Below are 20,884 nucleotides of genomic sequence, written 5' to 3'. Positions count from 1 at the left end.
CATCTTGACTCAAAATGTCACAAGAGCTAGCTAGTCCACAAAGGCCAAAAAGAGAGTGAGATAACATGCGCAAAGGAGCAGTTAGACAACAGTGCTGGGTATAGAACTCCTTTCAGCTCAGCACTAAGAAAAGACAAAGATTTTCCTATTTGTTTCCAAACTCGGGTCTCTGCTGTGCAGACATTCACCCTGTGCAGGAAGAAGGGGCCGCTTTACCATCTGCAGAGGCCACCCAACTCTGCAGAAAAAAATTATGGATGGGTTTCATACTGTTGCAGGAATTTATGTATAGGTTGGGCGGGTGTGTGTGTGTGTGTTGCACCTCCAGCAGATATCATGCACATGCAGCCCACTAGCAAAATCAGCACAATCACTTTTGTGACTTGTCCCCACAAAACACTTCAATTCACTGATAAATGTATCTATGTACTGGCTCACTGGGAAAACTTCAGAAATTCATATAGACATGTGAGCTCAGCTACTCAGCAGCAGCCCCTCTGCCTGAGTGATAATCCCTGGCATCCTGATACCTGAGTGCCAGACAGGTAGCCATTCCAGAACATAGCTGCCAAGTCTCCCGTATTCCCCGGGAAAACCCCGTTTTTCCAGCTGTTCCCAGCTGAAAAAAACAGATTTTTTTGTTTTTTCCCGGTTTACTTACCGGCCGGGGGAGGCTCCTTCTGCACATATCTGGAGTCTCTGGACATGCGCAGAAATGTTTTCTGGCGCGGCAGCCATTTTGGAACTGGGCGGAGCATGCTCAGAAGCGACTTTTGATGCTGCTCTGCCCAGTTCGAAAATGGCTGCAGCGCTACTTCCAGTCTGCTACTTCTGGTCCGGTCCCTTATTTTCCTAGCAGGAACTTGGCAGGTATGTTCCAGAAATAACAAACCCAGATGAAGACAAAAGGGTGTGATTACTGTAACTTGGCCGGGAAACAGGGAAATGTAAATATCTCTTTTGTTACAGTTGACTGATGTTTGGTGGAGGGCAAGGGGAGGCATGGGGCAGGGTCCAGGATGCTCAGATTACTGCCACCAGACCTCCCCTTTCATGATGTAACCATGATTTATTAGTGATGCAGTTTGGGGGGGGGTGTAACACAGGGATTATCAGCTAATAAAAGTTTGGATTCTCTTTTGTATGGGGCTTCCATCTTGTTTCACCTGGTGGCAGGTGGGAGTCCTGTTGCCACAGTCTTCAATAAAGACCAAGCCTACTGGCTACTGTTTTGCTCTGGTATTCCTGGCTGGTGTCCTTGGTTCTTTTTTGTCCAAGGGAGCCCTCAGATTTCTCCGTTAACAAAGAACCCCCACAACCCCCAAAACTGCCCCACCTAAGGGTTACCCAGGTATGCTTCCTTAATGGTGGCTAGTTAGATCCTGGGCAGCAGAGGGCAGTATGGATGCTAGCTCTGAGTGAGTGAATAGGTATTGGCCCTGCTTCATTCAGCTACAGCTTTCTTCTACCTGGCCTTTTCCACACTTACCTTTTGCTTTAATGATCTGTGTCCAAGCACTTTATTTTTGCCCTGCTGCTTTCCCCAGGAAAACTTGCTCTTTAATACTGAAGCGGAACAAATGGCAATTCAGATTTTCTGTGGACTGCTGTTTGCTTTGATTCAGCAGTAAAGAGTGGGTTTTCACTTGTAACTTGTACCAAGGGGCCTGCAAGCAGAATAGAACAGAGGTCTTAGCTTGTTTCCCCTTCCATAGTGAAGCCGTTCCACGGCTCTAAAGGAGGTTCCCACAAAGGCACCTCAGAGAGCAAATGTGGGACATTACTAAGGGTGGTCGTGTAGGAGCCTGGTCTGCTTTGGAATCTCAAGAGATACGATCAACTAATCCATACTAAATTCTAGTGATTTGTACTTTGTAGACTACTCACAGGCAGCTGTGGAGAGAGCAGCCAAGAGGTCTGGGAAGGAGAGAAGGGAAACTCTGATCCTAAACCTCCAGTGCCTAGTGGGATATCTGCAGGAGAAGAAACCCTAGACAAATCCGGAGTGGAATCCCTAAGATGGTTGGATGGCACCTTGCATGCCTTTTCCCAGCAACTCCAGCAGCCAAGCTGGTGCCAAACATATTGCTCTTGCTTTCCTTTGGACCACATCAGGGAGGCCAAGATCCTGTCACCTGGGCAGCCCAGGAACTCCATACACACTGTCCAGGCTTGCACTCCAGGGAGGTCACTTCAGTGCTGCTAACACGGCAGCTTGACTTCACCCCCAGAGGCACACAGACGGAGGCCCACAACAACAATAAACATTGGAGGGCAGGGGAGAGGAACTCTGCTGTATATGTATAGCAAGCAATGACATGATAAGGAACTGTCCAACCTTGGAATCAGAAAGTAGAAAAACACACAATAAGAATGATCAGTACTGCCAAAGCTGCATGAATTTAGGATATAGGGCCTGCTCCTGCACCGTTTGATAGCATTAATATTGTCAGCATTGATATTGTCAGAATCAACTTGCTGACAAATGTAAGAGTTGGCACAATGGAAATCGTGTTCTTTGGTTTGGACCAAAAAATGTTCAAGGAACCCAGGCGGCTGAGCGACAAGGGAGTGAAAGAACTACAATCTGGCCCAAACACCACTTAATAGCCTCAGAAAACAAGCAACACTTCCTTCCTTCACTTATTTCTGAAATATAATGCTGAACGAAATGGAAGGTGTGGGCAGGTGCCTTTGTGGCGGAAAGACTTCATTCACTTACGGAGCCATGCCTTTAATTTATGGGCCAATTTAATGCATTTGCCAACCACAAAGCCATGCTCAAGGCAAAATAATGTTCATGCACAATGCCAGTCATGCAGTCATTTATATCAAGTGGGGTGTGTGTGACCCCAACGCAACATGCACCCGTGTTCCTGTTATTTGCCCAAGCTAAAAGGCTACGAAACGATGCTTCTCTTACCTTTTCATTTTCCAGGTCAATCATCTTCTGCGTGAGGGCAGCTTCAGTTTCCTCTATTTGCTTTAGCCACTATATAAAAATGATGGGGGCAAAATAAAATGGCAGTTTGAGACAGAGCTTATGCCAAACATTAGGTAAGTAAAGTGCTTTACCTTAAATTCCATTATTTTCTCAATTTTGTACACAACTATTGATTTGGACACCTGAAAACGATGGCTAATTATAATGAGCGAGCATTGGCTACATTCAAATATTGCTCATTCTTTCCAAATTGGGAAAAATTTATGTTTCCCAACAAAGCTACCAGTGCAATGAGTTTTGGGGACATAACATTGTATGTACTTCATATGTGCTAAAAATCTAAAGGTTACAAAGTCCTAGGATGAAATAGCAGCACAATGCCAACCCAGGGAAGGCATGGAATATTCAGTAATCATGAGAAGAGTAAGCAGATGTATACTGCCAACTGTACATTACAGTACATAGTTTTATGTACTGTAATGTACAGTTGGTAGTATACATCTGCTTCCTCTTCTCATGATTACTGAATATTCCATGCATCCCCAGAGTGGAAACATTAGTCCTGTAGTCTACCCCAACAAAGCTACAATTTCCAGCACCCTTAACAAACTACAATTCCCAGGATTCCCAAGGGAAAGCCATGTGCTTTAAAAGTTTGGTGGTGCTAGCGCTGAACAGTGCCTACAAGACATACACTGTTTTTGGAAACTCTTGCCCTATTTCAGCTAGCCATGGTGGTGGTGAAGGCAAAATCTTCTGCACATGGCCAGATGCCCTCACTCTTTTTTTTTTTAAAAAAAAAACAACCAACACAACATTTTCCAGGGGTGAAGATGAAAAACAAGTTCTTTTGCTAATTTTTGGTGCCCTCTGGTTGTGATGAAACCTTGTAATATGCAAATCCTCTTTAATCTAGGAAAGCTTCCAGCTGGTGGATCAGAGAAAAAGGTGCATATAGCAGGATTTCTCTGGATTGGGCTGTCCAGTTGCCCTCATGCTAGCAAATGTAATAGCAAAACGTAAGGAACTGTTTCAGAAAGTACAATAGACCTACAGTGCCTTGACCTGTGGCCAGTAAAAGGGAATTGCTGCAATGACAAATTTAGTAAGTGCCGTGGGAACCATTTCCTTTCGCTGGCAGCAAATCCGTGCAGACTAGAGATTTTACACTTGTTGAATGTTACATGTGAAAAATGTGCAGGGGTACAGCTCCGGATCCTCCAAGTAGCCCTATTTTCCAGGGAACCACAAAAGCCACCCCAGTGATGGGATGTGACAGTGATAAATGTCCCTATTTTCACATGAGGAATGTTGGATGGGATGCAGTGCAACTGTTGTGTACCCAAGTACAATGGTACCTCTAGTTACGAACTTAATTCGTTCTGGAGGTCCGCTCTTAACCTGAAACTGTTCTTAACTAGAGGCGTGCTTTTGCTCACGGGGCCTCTTGCCGCCGCTGCGCCACCAGCACGCGATTTCCGTTCTGATCCTGGAGCAAAGTTCTCAACTCGAGGTAACTCTTCCAGGTTAGCGGAGTTTGTAACCTGAGGCATTTGTAACTCGAGGTACCACTGTACACAGACTGTACACTCATTGATGGTATATACCCCTACTGAGAATCCTTAAAGTAGCTGTAAAATGATTTTGTTCATCCAACTACTATTAACATTAATCTTTCTTCTGAGGTACAGTCCTCATTTTAGCACTAAAATAAAATAAAATAAACTACCCCATTAGTCACATACCAATTATTGGGTCAGATGCACACGCCACTCGTTGTGGTCACACCGACAACTCAGTCGGTGAGGACATACCGCTTGCTAAATACTATTAAGTTCCACTAGGAATTTAGCTTGCTGTTCTTACAGGAAGTGTTTCTTAAAAAGGCTTGTACATTCGAGACTTTTATGAGCAGAGTGACAGATTTAAGCAGAATTGTGCAGAGATGTGTGGGATGGACGAAACTCATGTCTAAAAGAAGCAAAACTCTACCTTTTCGCAAAGAGAAAGTACAGTCCCCGCCTGAATAATCGCAACCTGTTCTTCATTCCTCAAATTCTAAAACACAAGAAGTTCAGTGTATTTTACATTGTGGCACAAATCCATCAAATTAAAATAAGCAGAGTACAAGCTGCAGCAAGCATTACTGAGCACACCGCCTTCCCTTTCGTTTAAAAAGTTTGGCAAAGGCAAATTGCCAGAAACTGCCAGGAATTGCAACAACCTTAGGAGTATACTGTAAAGTTGTAAATCATTACTTTTCAGTAGAATCATGTAGGCTGCAATCCTATACGTACTTACCTGGGAGTAAATCCCATTTAACCCAATAGGGCTTACTTCTGAGTAGATATGCATAGGATTGTGCTGCATATGAGCAAAGTGAACTCAGGATTGGGTTGCTAGGCCCCTTGAGAGCTCGACTCTGAGAACTGGGCCTAAGGGAGATCAGGCAGTATCCTGCAGCTCAGAATGACAGATCCCAGCAGAGGACAGCATCTACTTATGCCCTAAAGGTAAAGGACCCCTGACAGTTAAGTCCAGTCGCAAACGACTCTGGGGTTGTGGCGCTCATCTCGCTTTACTGGCTGAGGGAGCCGACATTTGTTTGCAGTTTTTCTGGGTCATGTGGCCAGCATGACTAAGCCGCTTCTGGTGAAACCAGAAGCGCATAAAAACGCTATTTACCTTCCCGCCGGAGCGGTACCTATTTATCTACTTGCACTTTTTTGGAGTGCTTTTGAACTGCTAGGTGGGCAGGATCTGGGTCCGAACAACGGGAGCTAACCCTTTCAAGGGGATTCAAACCACCGACCTTCCGATCGGCAAGCCCTAGGCTCAGTGGTTTACACCACAGCGCCACCCGCGTCCCTACTTATGCCCTAGTCCTCAATATTGAAGAGGTAACAAATGGCAAACTCACTCAAGCCAAGCAGGATCTCTGCTCCCTTGATTCTGGCCCCTCACCATGACAAAGAAAAAGAAGCTCCAAAATGGGTATGTTTTTGCAAGCCTTAAAGAACAAACAAAAGTCCCCCAGGTTTTGTGAGTACTCGAAGGGAATGCTCACAAACAATCAAACTGAAAAGCTGCTCCTGGAAAAACTGTTATTTGTTTATTTGGGGCAATGCCTACCTCCTGATGGGGGCATGAGGGGTCTCTGCAGTGGGCAGACTAGGGCTTCTGCCCTCCAGCCGCTGCTTTCTGAAGTGCTGCTCTTCAAATAATACCTTAATTTCCCATCAAAATTGTGGCACAGGGTGTCCCAGGGCTGTGGCATGGAAGCAGCATTGAGGCTGGCAGGCTGTTCAAGATATGCTGTGCCAGGCTTTAATTCTGCTTGCATAGTTGAACACCCCAGCCAGCTTTCAATTCTTGATCTACCCCTAGCAAAAATCCTGAAACTTTGTTTTCTGTCCTCAGTTTAATTAGCATTCCAATCATTGTAAGGTTAGGCATTACAGCACACTCTATAAGGTTAGTCTATTGTATAACTTTTAGGCTTCTGGTGGTTATTAATGTAATAATATTCTGATTTACATTACCCCCCCCCAATCCTGCTTAATTATATGATAAAAGGTTACACTGCAGAGTTCATGTTAACATTTGCATCATTTCCCAACTTTTGGGGCCTCTCGTCTAAGCATGGTCTCCTGTACTACCTGAGCCAAGAGTGCCAACTTGAATAAAATATTGGGGGGGGGAGCCCAGGCAAGCCCTGCCCCACATAATCGATTACAAGATGTGGCGCACACCCACCATTTGAATGGCAATGCCCATCAACTGGGGGGTGGCTTCCTCAAATATTTTATTGGGTGGGCCGAAGGGTCCTTGTCCCCTAGGAGTTGGTTTCTGTCACCTGAGCTGTTATCTTGCAGGTATCTCGCTCTTGCATTCTGGCAGATCAGCACAAGCCAGTGCCCTTCTGATGATAGGAACTGCACAGTGATGAAGTAAAAGGCCTTTCTTAATGGAAAGGGGATGGACGGCTTCAAACACACTTAATTTGCACATATTAGGTAGATCAGGCTTCCTCAACCTTGTGCCTTCCTATGTTCTTGGCCTATAACTCCCATGCTCCCTAGCTAGCAGGACCAGTTGTCAGGGATGATGGGAATTGCAGTCTCAAAACATCTGGAGGGCCAAGGTTGAGGAAGCATGGGTTGGATGCATGCTATTGGTTCAATTTGCGCATGTTTTTCAAGAACACAACAGATCTCAACCGACAGTTGGTGAGCCCTCTGCATCAATTCTACAGTACTCCTGTTGCAAAATTTTAGCTGTCTATGACATTTAAACAACTTGAAGAAAATCCCAATAGATAAAACCAAAATAACTGAAGCAAAACAAGAACAAAGAATGGGTGGGGTGTTTTATTTGTTTTCATGATCCCAATGGCTTAATAGTAATAGCTTCATCTTGAAACAGTATTTCCAATTATACATCTGGAATGTATTTGAAACATACTCAAGCACTTAAAATTTGCATTATAAAATTAAAGCTGTCATGACAGGAGACCCAGTGAGTTGGGGTGGGGTGGGGGAATGCATAAGACCACAGAGTAACACAGAGGCATGTGCTGCCCACCCTCCATTGCAGCACCCCTCGTGGCATGCTATTACAGATAGTGTCCCTTTCACAAATATGCAATTGGAACTACTTAAATAAATACATTAGCTACCCCATTATCACCAAGGATATCTAGCTTCTTCATAAGTTCAGAAATATTCACATCCTGGAAAAGAAATTTCAACATTTATCTTTTAATCAAGAATTAAATCATGTATTTGTGTTAGTTTTTAAACTGTTACAAATTCTTTCACATTAACTAGGCTGGAGAAACAACACCATGGAAGACATTCTGACTCCAGCAATTGCAAAACTGCCATCATCTTTTAAAAAAAAAGGAGAACCTGATTTCCTCTCAATCACAGGAAATTTAGGTAAGAACAGTTATCAAAGTTAATAATGAAACAGTGCAATGTCAGAAATACTATTGATTATATCAGTGTTTCCCAACCTTGTGCCTCCAGATGTTTTGTGACTACAATTCCCATCATTCCTGACCACTGGTCTTGCTAGCTAGGGATGATGGGAGTTGTAGTCCAAAAACAGCTGGAGGCACAAGGTTGGGAAACACTGGATTATATCATATAGTCTGTTGCTATTTACTTATCTGATTAGACACTGAAAATAATATTGAACTGAAATATGTCTTTTCACACCACATCATACTGCTACTAGTAACACTGAACAGCATTAAAGGTTTTTGCTTAAAAATATCAGGTTTAATGGACTAGGCAACATTACACCCATTTTCTATTCACGTTCAAACAAAGAATGCTTCATGTAAAACAAAATTAGTGGTCATAAGATGAGATGAGAATAATAAGGTTGGGAATTCATACGAAGTGTGCAGGAAGATGTGGAAACCATCTGAGATCTTACGTGGAATTTCCACAGGGTCGTGGAGACTGAGCTTTCCGTATAATTACACATAAGGGTAGGAACTGCATAGGTTTACAAGGTAAAACTAGATGTCATGGTGGCAGCTATGTTTGTTTAAATGGTGTGCCGTCCCCCCCCCCACACACATAGAAAGCAGAGGGTATCCATCTGCTTTTAATTTCAAAGGTGGAATGCAGATGAGGAAAGTTGAACCTTCTCCCCTGTGCCATCTTACCTCCTCTGTGGCCCATCACCAAAGCCACTTTCCCCTTAACACAGCTCTGATTCTAGAGGTAAGCAGAGGTCTGGCTGGAGAAGAGGTCCCTCCTTCACATCTATGCATCCCCTTTGATGTTTAGACCCCACTTTCTGCTTTGTGCGAACTAACAGGAAAGAGATTTGATCAAACAAATGCCACCGCTGCCATCGCATCACGTCTGGTGGCCCACAGACCATCTTGCAGATGCCGCACAAGAACCAACAAATTTCCATCTACCTTTATTCCCTCGTGATGACAAAAGAGTTGAAGGGCACTTCCATTGTTTTCAGGGAATGCAGTTATATGGAGGTTAAAAGCTGGCGACCTTCGTTCTCTCTCCTAAGGGAAGAACAGGTGTTTATAAAAGATACCAAACTTCTATTCTACAAATCATTCAAGTCAAGTTAAATGAACCAATACTGGATTTTGCTTATGAAAAATATACCAAAATGCATCACAACGCCAGTCCTTCCCTGATATCCAATGTAAGATTATTTACTGTTATAAGAACACAACCTCTTTCAATAAATAAATAAATAAAATGTCCAGTAGCACCTTAGAGACCAACTAAATTTGTTCTGGGTATAAGCTTTCGTGTGCATGCACACTTCTTCTGATACACATCTGAAGAAGTGTGCATGCACATGAAAGCTTATACCCAGAACAAACTTAGTTGGTCTCTAAGGTGCTACTGGACAATTTTTTAATTTATTTCGACTAGGTCAGACCAACACGGCTACCTACCTGAATCTAGACCTCTTTCAATGTTTTCTTTCAAACATGGAAAATACGTTCCCAAGGTGCTAGATTGAAAGCCAGCTATTGGTTTAACTCTGTTGCTTAGTAAGGGCATCAGGTATAGTGGTGCCGCGGGCAACCCTGACCTCTGTCCCTCTTTCCTTCTCTCCTTCCTTAGATGCCCTCTTGCGTCTCTGCCTCCCAAAGGTTTGCACAACTGTTTGTTGCAGCAGCCCTGGCTACAAGCTCCCCATGCAAATGGTGCCGCTGGGTCTGGCCAGGAGGTGCTCCCCAGGCCCCTGTGGGGCAGTGCGTGGAGGCATCTCTCTTTGGGGCAAGAGGGGGCAGCTCAAAGACCAGGGGCAGCAGCAGCTGCCTGGAGAACTCCCAAGGAGAGGGGAGAGGAGAGGAGGCTGAGGGAACACTCCACAAGGAAAGGTGTTTGGAAAATGGTATGGAGCTGCCAGCTCTGCAGGAAAAGGGTGACCTAACTGGGCTCCTGAGCCCCACAGGGGAGCTGCAGAAAGAAGAGAGTTGGTCCAGGGAGCCGTGGACTCAAAAAGATTGAAAACCTCTGCTTTACACCTTCCTTTGCCTGCAACTTTGTGATAAAGGAAATGCAAGTGTTGATTGAGGAGGTGGTGGTGGAGGAGGAGGGTGAGACATGCAAACTTGGTTAACTGGTTCTGCTCACAAAGCAGCCAACAAGGTTGTTGTTTTTAGCAGTTCAGCTTCTGAGTTGACACAGGACAATAATGTTCAGATTGGATCCAATACCCACCGAGAGACTGTGCATTTAACTGTAGCTCAGGCATTAGTTTCTGCTTGCAGTGAGTGATTCTTAGAGAAGCAGACTTGAGAGACCTACCCCCCAATCTCCCCATGCAGAAATGCAACCAGAAAATAATGGCCCAAATGGATTTTCCATATTGCTTAGTATGCAGCAGAAACAGCTTGAGTGGTGAGACTTCAAATTACAGCAGCAGCACCTGTGCAAATTCACCACCATCCTTATCATCCCCATAGGAGTCCTGTTACATCTTCCTTATGTATGTGTTCATGTGCAATTAAAAAGATAAGACTGTCATTGCACTGTAGTGCTGCATCACAATCCCGAATGTGCATGAAGTTGGTGGGGTTGGGGGAAGCAGGCTGCACTAGGGCCCTGATCATGGTATGGGAGCAAGAACATTGGAAAGAGGGGGAAAGTGGTGGTTTAAAGCAAGGTTTGAGCACAGCATGGATGTAGAAACCTGAGAGGAAAATGGCAGTTTTAAACAACTGCAGAGGTTTGAAAAAGATACTATGGAATATTTGAGAGCTCTCTCTCTCTCTCTCTCTCTCTCTCTCTCTCTCTCTCTCTCTCTCTCTCTCTCTCTCTCTCTCTCTGCAGTTGAGGAATGGAAGAGGGAGATGTTTGAGTACAAGGAAGAGGGAGAGAGACTGAAACGGAAAGAAAAGTGGCTGCTTTAAACACTAGCAAAAGTTTGACTAGAGTGGGGGTGGAGGAACACAGAAAATAATAGCAGTTTTAAACAACAGCAGAGGTTTGGCTTGAGAAAGACTGAGAGAAAAAGCGGCAATTTTAAACAATGACACAGTAGGGCGACACACAGATGCATTTGATGACACTTCAATTCATTCAAGTATCCCAAAGCAGTGGGAATTTAGTTTAAAAATAAGAACTATCTTGTAGAGGCAAACACTGCTCCTGTTGCAGCAAATCATTATGTTAACTTGTGGAGCTTTCCCGTAATTAGAGCGGAAACCATCTTTCAGAACATCTTTTTATCAAGATCCGCAGCCCAAGCACTTCTGTGTGACACATATGAACCAGACAATGACACCACCAAAGTGTTGCGGAGGAATCAAGGGACCAACTGTGATATATGGCTCTAGTAAATCACCTTTCAACTGAATGCATGGTAACAAAGAAGTACTCAATGGCATTACATTGTGACTGCTTAACCACAGGGACCAGTTTGAATGATACATTAAATCCACCTAACAGGTTTATATGAACCGCTCTTGTTAAAATATAAGCCTCAACTTTTGGGTTTTGATTTGGTTTTTTTCAAAAGCATCTAGTCCTCAAATGGTGTAATTGCAGTATATGCCCTACTTACACAGCAGTTTTGAAGGCTCCTCCATACAACCTATTTACTGGGCGTTCATCCTGATTTGCTTGCACAAAACATGTGGTGGTTAGATTACGTCCAATTTCCAATCACCCGGTGATTATTTGCTCATCCCACACATTACAATGCATATCTATCGCTTTCCTAAAGTCTGCTTCTTTTCGAAGTGGATTTATTGCACTAGATGACAGAGCACTTTGAACAACTTTAAATCCCTCCCACAAAATAGTGACCACCAGGAGGCACCCTCAAATATATCCAGTGCAATCCATAGGTGGGAAGGCCCAGGCCGTGTAAGGCTACCTTTAAGCTTTCAGAGGGTAGTTGCTGCTGCAAAGGAGGGCTCCTTATACACAGAAATAGATTGTGTTCTTGGGTGGTTTCGGGAGTTTTTTACACTCTGCTTTTCAACCAAAATTATTAAAGCGGTAACGGTTGGAAGAGGTAAGAGAGCAGAAGCAGTTATGAGACAAGAGGTGAGGAAAGTGGCGTGGATACCAGCAAACACAAAATGGTGATGGGAGAGAGTAAATGGCACCTGGATGGGTAAGAAGAACAGACCCAGAAAGTATTAGGGGTTTCTTTACATGGCATTTCCAACTAATAGACTAATTTGACACCCCACAAATCACCCCACAATCTGCCAACCTTGTGAGCACAGGTAGTGCAGCATATAAACTCTGGATAGTACCACTCCTTTGACTTATTATTTCCTACATTTATATACCATCTTTTCCTGAGAGAGACTCTTGGTGGTGTACACGAGTCTCACCTCCCCATTGGATCTTCACAATAACCCCGTGAGGTGGGTTAGGCTGAGAGACTGTGTGACTGGCCCCAAATCGCCCCGTGATCTTCAAGGCTGAGTGGGGATTCAAACCTTGGTCTCCCAGCTCATAAGCCAACAGTCTAACTATAAGAAAGGCGAGCCCATAAAAAAAGCCAAGGATCAGGAACCTGTGGTCCTGCGTACTGACTGGAATTAAGAGTTCAACATCTGGGAGGCCACAGGTTTCACCACCCCTCCTGCACTGGGTGTGAGCAAAAGCAAACACGGAAGTAAAAAAAATCAGTGTAAACATTGGTTTCATTTTCATGTCTATTCCATCCACAGCTGAATTTCCAAGATGTCAAGGAGGAGTTAATTTTCATGGCTTGTGAAATGAACCTGCGGTGCTGCTGTATCCTCCTGCAAGGCACACTGGCCCATCTATCACACAGCTTTTGGGTGACGGTACTTCGTAGCCCTGCTACCAAATATCCTGTTAACTGGATGATAGGACCCTTATCCTGATTTCAAAAGCCCTCTGCAACACTAGAAGTGTTCAGTTCAGACCTCTGGCAAAAGCATATTATCCTTACTGCCAGAGGCTTGCCAGCTGAAGAGCAGAGGGCAAGAGAGAAAGAGAGAGAGAGAGAGAGAAAGAGAGAGAGAGAGAGAAAGAGAGAAAGAGAGAAAGAGAGAAAGAGAGAAAGAGAGAAAGAGAGAAAGAGAGAAAGGAAGGAAGGAAGGAAGGAAGGAAGGAAGGAAGGAAGGAAGGAAGGAAGGAAGGAAGAGTGCTTCTACTTGCTTTTGGCTCTGGCCCCAAGCAGCTTGTCCTTGAAGGAGCATGGCCCCCAACAGAAATGGAGGTTTGCCCACCCCGTTTTAACAGGTCAAACAAGATTGATATCTAATTAATATGCAGAACATAGACTTTTCCAAAGGGAGGCAGAGGTGGAATGAGGCGGAATGAAGATTGTGCATGCCAAGAGTTCTGAGACATTCAGTAGATAAAATTACAAACAGGCTAATGATAATGATTTTTGTTAACGACCTTTTAGTTAGGTGGCGCTGTGGTTAAACCACAGAGCCTAGAGCTTGCTGATCAGAAGGTCGGCGGTTCGAATCCCTGTGACGGGGTGAGCTCCCGTTGCTTGGTCCCAGCTCCTGCCAACCTAGCAGTTCGAAAGCACGTCAAAATGCAAGTAGATAAATAGGAACCGCTACAGCGGGAAGGTAAACGGCGTTTCCATGTGCTGCTCTGGTTTGCCAGAAGCGGCTTTGTCATGCTGGCCACATGACCTGGAAGCTATACGCCGGCTCCCTCGGCCAATAATGCGAGATGAGCGCGCAACCCCAGAGTCGGTCACGACTGGACCTAATGGTCAGGGGTCCCTTTACCTTTACCTTTATGTACTGCACATGGGTATGAAAATGCAACAGTCTTACCCTTCCCGTTACAACTGAGCATATTTTAAAAACAAAAAAATATTGTAGCAACAACAATATCATCCACTCCTTTAACAACAATGGAACCAGACTGAATGAATTAATGTGCTAAGAAAATGCAAATTCTTCAGGTAATCATATTTTTTTTCTATTTAAGATTCTTTCATTTTAAAATGCATTGTTACTTCATTAACAGATTTATGTAAATAATTCCCCCCCATAAAATAAGATAAGTTCTGTAGAAATTTCCCTTTCAAAACTGCCAAAGTAAACTTAAGAAAAAAATATTAAGATGAAGGATGTGTCACAGCCTAAGGTTTAATTTCATGCAGAATGCACAGAGGTGTGTTAATTAAAATAATGCCAGCTGGGAGTTGGTAGTATGTGTATCAGATAATGTCACATGCAAGAAAGGAGCAGTCATGGAAATGAAACAAACAAAAAGACAGAAACACAGAAAAAAAATTTATTGGCCAGAACAAACTATATGTAATATACATATTGTCTATGTTACAGTTTTGCAAAATTAGTGAGCATGCTCTCCAAAACTACATTAAGGCAGAGGCATTATATTCATTGCCCCAACATCACGGGATATTTCAGAAAATCCAGTTAGTTTTCCCTTACACATGCAATGGATGCTAATGGATGTCATATGTATTTCAGCTTGGGTTCAAAGACAAGTTCTGCTCCATTTGTGAGTTTACAACTCAGAGAATCTCTTACTTCCAGTTCAAGGATTCGGAACTCCAGCAGCTCGTTCTGGTCTTTAGCATCCTGCATCTCATTTTTCAGCAGATCTTCTTCTAGTTCTATCTTGTAGATCTAAGAGAAAAGTATCATGCGGCTATGAGGCAAGGGAGAAGGAGAATACATTCTTGCAAACATCTTTATAGCATGCAAAAGAAATGAAAGCCACTGGGGGGGGGAAGCCTCTTAATGAAATGCAAGCATGAATTCTATCATACGCAGTTCTAAAAAGTCACTAGTGTGGGCTTGCAAATTTGGATCTTCCACATGCCAGCCCCACTTAAGCTGAGCAGAGGCTTGACAGCCATATGTCAGGAATGCTTTGATGCTGTTTCCTGCTTGGCAGGGGGTTGGACTGGATGGCCCTTGTGGTCTCTTCCAACTCTATGATTCTTTGAGCCAGACAATAGCTCTTAAGAGACTTGACCACAGTATGACAGGGGGATTCCATGTCAGTTCAGCAGCATTTGGTAAATATTCACAGAATGGTAAGAGTTCATCTAGTCCAGCCTCATGCAATGCAGCTATCTCAACTAAAGCATCCCTGACAGTTGGCCATCCAACCTCTGATCAAAAGCCTCCAAGGAAGGAGAGCCCACCACATTGCAAGGGAGTCTTTTCCCATGTCAAACAGCTCTTACCCCCAAAAGTTCTTCCTGACGTTTAGTCGGAAAAACATGGCGCATTAGGGGCTTGTTTTGGCTCTAGGCACATTTGCAGATACCCCTTTAAAGATATTTTTTTACCATGTTTAAAGCAGCTTAAAATGTTTAAAATGCTAAAAGGAATAAAGAGGCAGTCTTAGGACAACCTTGTAAGCCTTTCTGTAAAATCTGTGCGTTTTAAAGGTTTTTGCTCTTTAAAAAAGTCAGCCCATGGATACCCCTTGTAAGGAATGCAAACTTTAAGTGGTGTTCCTTTCATTTCACCAAGCGTCTGCTTTATTTATCACAGGAAGATTTGTTTTAGAATGGGAATAGGATCCAGGAAACTTCAAAATGGTTAGCTGAACATCTGTCCTGGGTAAATTGGTGGAAAGCATGCATAAAAATAAAATTATAAAGAATACAGAAGAACAAGGGCAAAGTGGTATTTGCAAAGGTAAGTCCTGTCTCAGTAAAGTTTTAGAGTTCTTCAAGGGCGATCAGGTAAGATATTCCATATTTGTACTTTCAAAAAGCTTTTGACAAAGTCCCTCGCCAAAGACTCCCAAGTAAACTTAGCAGTTATGAGATGAGAGCAAAGGTCCTCTATGGATCAGGTATAGGTATTGGGACTAATCGGACAGTTCTTACAATGTTCTTACAATGGTTGGATGCAGGAAGTGAAGTTCCTGAGGATCTGAATTGGGACAGATGCTTTTAATTCACAAATACTGTAGTCTGCAGTTAGGAGTGAGCCATTAAAAAACAAGTGGTTGGAAGAGAGGAAACCAGTTAATGGTCAGGATGGGTATATGCAAACTCTATGGTGAGAAACAGTAAGTCACTGAATATGAGCTGCCAAAGGATCTACCAGAGAGGGCTACTGTCTTCTTATCTTGCTTGCCTACTTCCAACAAGAACTGAACCTGATCAGGAGAGCTTTAAAACAAATCCTGAGGGGGAGGGAGACAATACTACAGACAACAGGAGAACACCTGGTACTGGGGATAATTGTTTCATTGGTGCACAGGAAACTGAGCAGGTGCTCCAGAAACCTGCTAAAGGGCTAGAAACTATAAGACAGAAGCAGCTGGAGGGAATGATTCATAGCTTCAGTTGTCTCTGTACTAATACACAGAGTATGGGAAATGTGCAAGGCGAATTGAAATTTTCAATGCAGGTTGGCAAAGATGACCTAATAGGCTTTACTGAAACCTGGTGGGATGAGATTCATGACTCAAATGTAGAAACTGAGGAGTATTCAAATGGAATAGACCAAACAGGAAGTGAGGAGGAGTAACACAGACCTCCAAGCCAGACTGAAGACTTGGGTGATGCCTTCCTACAGCAGATTACCAAACATTCAAAAAGGAATAATAGAATCTTAAGGGTTGGAAGGGACCCAAGGGTCATCTAGTCCAACCCCCTACAAATACAGGAATCTCAACTAAAGCATCCATGACAGATGGCCATCCAACCTCTGCTTAAAAACTTCAAGCAGGAGAGATCTAGCAGCCCAGGACCTCCATACATACTTCCCAGGCTTGCACCCCAAAGAAGCCAATTTGGTGCTACTAACAGTGCAAAAACAACACACGAGGCAGCTGTTACGAGTTACCAGTCTCTGCAGCCACAGCAGGCGCTGTGATTCTCCAGCGGTTTGACTTCACCCCCAGAGGTGCACTCCATTGTCTCTTGAGACAGACAGATGCTGCCGCCAACTACATACCCCTATCTGTTGGAACTCACTCTGCCAAGAAAGTAAGGTCCAACAAATTCCCCCATTGCTTTGCTGACACTTTCTTTTCCCAGGAGGTGGAAGATGATTATGGACCTGGTCCTCACCAACAGACAGGAACCGATTGACCAAGTGGAAGTACTGGGAATTTTGGAAGGGGAGGAAGTGATCATGTCACCTCGGGTTTCATGATATAGAGGGGCAAGGGAAACCTGAGTGTAGTTGGGCATGCATTTGGACTTTTAAGAAGGGAACACCAGGCTACTTTAAAACAATTCAAATCTCTAGGGCCTGGTGAGCTGCATCAAAGGGTACTAAAGGAGCTTGCAGATGTAATCTCAGGACCTCTGTCTATAATCTTTGAGAATTCTTGGAGAACAGGCGGTGTCCTTGCAGACTGGAAGCAGGCAAATGTTGTCCCCATCTTCAAAAGGGAGATGACCCAGGTAACCACTGACCTATGAACTTGACATTAATACCTAGAAAGGTCCTAGAACAGATAATTCAAACAGTCGGTCTGTGAGCACTAAGAATAAGATGCTGTGATTACCAAAACGCAGCATGGGTTTCTCAAAAATAAGTCATGTCAGATTAATCTCATTTCTTATTTGATGGAGTTACAAGCTTTGTGGATTATGGGAATGCTGTGAACAAAGAGTATCTTGATTTCAGTAAGGCTTTGGACAAAGTCCCCCATGATATTCTTGTGAGGAAGCTGGTAAAATGTTAGTTGAACAAGGTACGGTAACTGTTAGGTGGATTTGCAGCTGGTTGCCTGACTGAACTCAAAGAGTTTTATCATTAAAACAATCCAGTTATCCTCTCCCTTACTGCCTACTATATTTTTCTGAAGGCTCTTAATAGTTTCATTTTGGCTAGTGAAACCCAGCTTCTTTGAGGAAAGGGCAGGACAGGAATTTAATAAACAAACACAGTGTTTGTATTAATCACACAATTTTAGAAAACAAAATTATCAATGCAAAAGTTTGAGTTTCACAGCATACAGAAAGTTGTAATCAGTTCTGGAAATATTGATGCTACCATTCACTTCACCCACCTTTTCTAGCAGTTCTTGGTTTGTTCTGATAAGCCCCTGTTTTTCTTCTATCCATTTAGAGTCCTGCAAAGAATTTTTAGAATTATAATGCATTGTACTTATGTTTAAAAATTATATACACTGCAACTTATCAATGACCAAGACATTTACAAAATAATTTTAAAAAGCATGCAAAACAACCAACATATAAAAGTAGAATTCAAAATCAAGAGATCTGAATTTATCTGGGTAAATAGAAGTTATTGCCCAGCATCAAAACAGCAAAATTTGCTTCAAGTGTAGCACTCTAGGGAAGCTTACTGCACTGCCCGGGTTGCCAAAAAAGCCCTGCCCTTCAGTTTGCCCACTGAAACAAACCTCTACTCTAATGGAGGTGGCATTTGTAGAAAAGTTTTGGTCAATGACATTATAGTTTGGGCAAGCAGGTATGGGAGGAGATGCTCTTTTAAGTCCTTGGGTCCCAAGCCAATTAGGTACTTCAAGTTAAGTAGTAGCTACTAGCTTTGAACCAGGCCTAGAAATGAATATGCAATCAGTGAAGAGATATAATACACAATGTGAGCAATGCCCATCAAAACTCTGACTGCTTTCTGCATTAACTGAAGCTTCTGAGCCTTTTTCAGAGGAAACCCTGTGTATAAACGCAGTGGAGTAACCCAGATGGGATGTTGCCAGAGCATGGATAATCATGGCCAGATTATCTGCCTATGAAAGGTGGTCACTGACACCTCAGCCCAAACTGGCAAAAGGTACTACTGTGCTACAGAGGTCACCTGGGCTTAGACTGAGGGCCGTTACCAAGGTGTGACTCTGTTTCTTAAGTGATAGTGCAACTTCATCCAGAACTGACTATCATCTCCCTGAACTGGAGAACCATCTACTCACAGTTCACTGGCTCTCATCCAACACTAGTTCAGCTTTTCTACAGCCTCATACAATACTGGCTTTAAATGATAGTCATAAGTAACACCTGCCCTTCACACAGAGGTACAGATTCTCAGCTAAATGTTCCGCAGAGGACCCTAAGGTCCATGACTAATAATAGCTTAAAGGTCCTGGGCTCTAAGGAAGCCAGACTATCCTCCACCAGGGCCAGGGCTTTTTCAGTGACGGCTCCAACCTGGTGGAATCCTCTGTCCCACGAGACTAGGGCCCTGCAGGACTTGATCTCCTTCCGCAGGGCCTGTAAGACAGAGCTATTCTACCTGGCCTTCAATTTGAATTAGCCTGATCCTCCATTCCCTTTTCCCTTTCCTCTTCTATGAAGAAACCCTTTCTGGGACCCCACATTTAAATTCTTCCCTGGTCTCCTCACTGGCCCTGGTAGGACCAACCTGGCCAGTTAGCCCTGGTGATCATTTGATGTCTACTGACTGCCCCCCCTGTCTACTGACTGCCCCCCCAAAAGACCCCTGAATTTTTTAATTTTATTGATATTGATGCTGCATTTTATGTTGTATTTTATGCTGTTTTTAAGTCAATGTTTTTTTAATCAATGTTTTATATTTGCTGTTAGCCACCCTGAGCCCGGTTTTTAAATCGGGAAGGGCAGGGTATAAATAAATTTTATTATTATTATTATTATTATTATTATTATTATTATTATTAAATTGCAGCTGCAGTTGTTCAGAGCAGGGCAGACAGGAACATGCTCACATACTTAAAAGTGCTACCAAATATTTGATATATGAGTCAATCACCTATCTCCTACTACCCTTCTGGGGGGAAAACCCCACCCCACCCTCCCAAGTTGCAGGGAACCAGGCAGAGGACCTTCTCAGGAACGCCCTCCCATCAGATGTCAAAGAGAAAAACAGCTACCAGATTTTTAGAAGACATCTGAAGGCAGCCATGTTTAGGGAGGCTTTTAATGTTTAAGAAATTAGTGTAATTTAATGTTTCTGTTGGAGGCCACCCAGAGTGGCTGGGGAAACCCAGCCAGATGGGCGGGGTATAAATAATATATTATTATTATTATTATTATTATTATTATTATTATTATTATTATTATTATTATTATGTTATTATCCCACTATATATATAAGGGTCTGGTGACTTCTGTTTCAGTGTATCTGAAGAAGTGTGCATGCACACGAAAGCTTATATCCAGAACAAACTTAGTTGGTCTCTAAGGTGCTACTGGACAATTTTTTACTTTATTTCATATATGTTATTAACTACCTAATCAAGTCTGAGCTTAGGCAAGCTGCCTAACAGTTTGTGTCAGCCACTGACAATATGAGGGTGACAAGACCGGTCTATCTTATTTTGTAAAGATGACAGAGATGGTGTATGCAAAGTACAGTATATTCCTGTGTATAAGACTACTTTTTAACCCAGGAAAATCTTCTCAAAAGTCAGAGGCCGTCTTATACGTCGGGTCATATTTCTTATATTGCGAGTATATCCCAAATTCTATATTTTAACTGGAAAAGTTGGGAGTCATCTTATATGCCCAGTCGTCTTATACGCCGGAATATACAGTACTTAGGAAAAGCACTAAGTGATTTCATGATAGGGAGGAACATTCCTATTTTTAAAGAGATAGAGGCAATCTGAAGCATTTTAAATCCCTTCTCAAATAAATGAATAAAGACAACAGATTGCCAATTCAGGCGAAAAGCAGCCATTTCATTGACGATAAAATAATACGACTAGCTCTGCTGCAAAACAACCCTTTTGCTAAAAAATAAATAAATTACATCATGCACGAGAAAATTTCATGAGTTGCAAAACCAAATTTATTTTGAAGAACTGCATGCACACGAAAGCTCATACCAATGACAAACTTAGTAGTGAAAACACCATGCCCCAAGAAGAAAAAAGTGTTTTGTGTTTTCCAGACCTAGAACTTCAAAAGACATTCACAATTGTGGAACATTCCGTAGCTTAATACAGTAGTACATAACGAAAAGGCTAGAAGTAAAACAGAGCTCAGAGAGGCCCCTAAGCCCCACAG

The 20,884-nt window shown here is 43.0% G+C and overlaps 1 protein-coding gene across 2 annotated transcripts in view; it reads right to left on the bottom strand.

Annotated features, from left to right (window-relative positions):
- JAKMIP1 (janus kinase and microtubule interacting protein 1) overlaps window positions 1-20,884 on the bottom strand; it is an 86,654-nt gene that overhangs the window by 20,470 nt on the left and 45,300 nt on the right. For both annotated transcript variants that reach the window (XM_060279034.2, XM_035113222.3), the window contains exons 11-16: window positions 17,926-17,988; window positions 14,463-14,561; window positions 8,886-8,987; window positions 7,623-7,676; window positions 4,937-5,002; window positions 2,924-2,992 (exon numbers count right to left, since the gene is read on the bottom strand). In XM_060279034.2, the coding sequence (XP_060135017.2) occupies window positions 2,924-2,992; window positions 4,937-5,002; window positions 7,623-7,676; window positions 8,886-8,987; window positions 14,463-14,561; window positions 17,926-17,988 (453 nt within the window). The remainder of the gene's footprint in view (window positions 1-2,923; window positions 2,993-4,936; window positions 5,003-7,622; window positions 7,677-8,885; window positions 8,988-14,462; window positions 14,562-17,925; window positions 17,989-20,884) is intronic.

Source organism: Zootoca vivipara, chromosome Z1, assembly GCF_965207765.1.
Source record: "Zootoca vivipara chromosome Z1, rZooViv2.hap1.1, whole genome shotgun sequence".
Taxonomy (NCBI): domain Eukaryota; kingdom Metazoa; phylum Chordata; class Lepidosauria; order Squamata; family Lacertidae; genus Zootoca; species Zootoca vivipara.
Note: the sequence above shows the minus strand (reverse complement) of the source record. Positions and strands in the feature narration are given on the sequence as shown.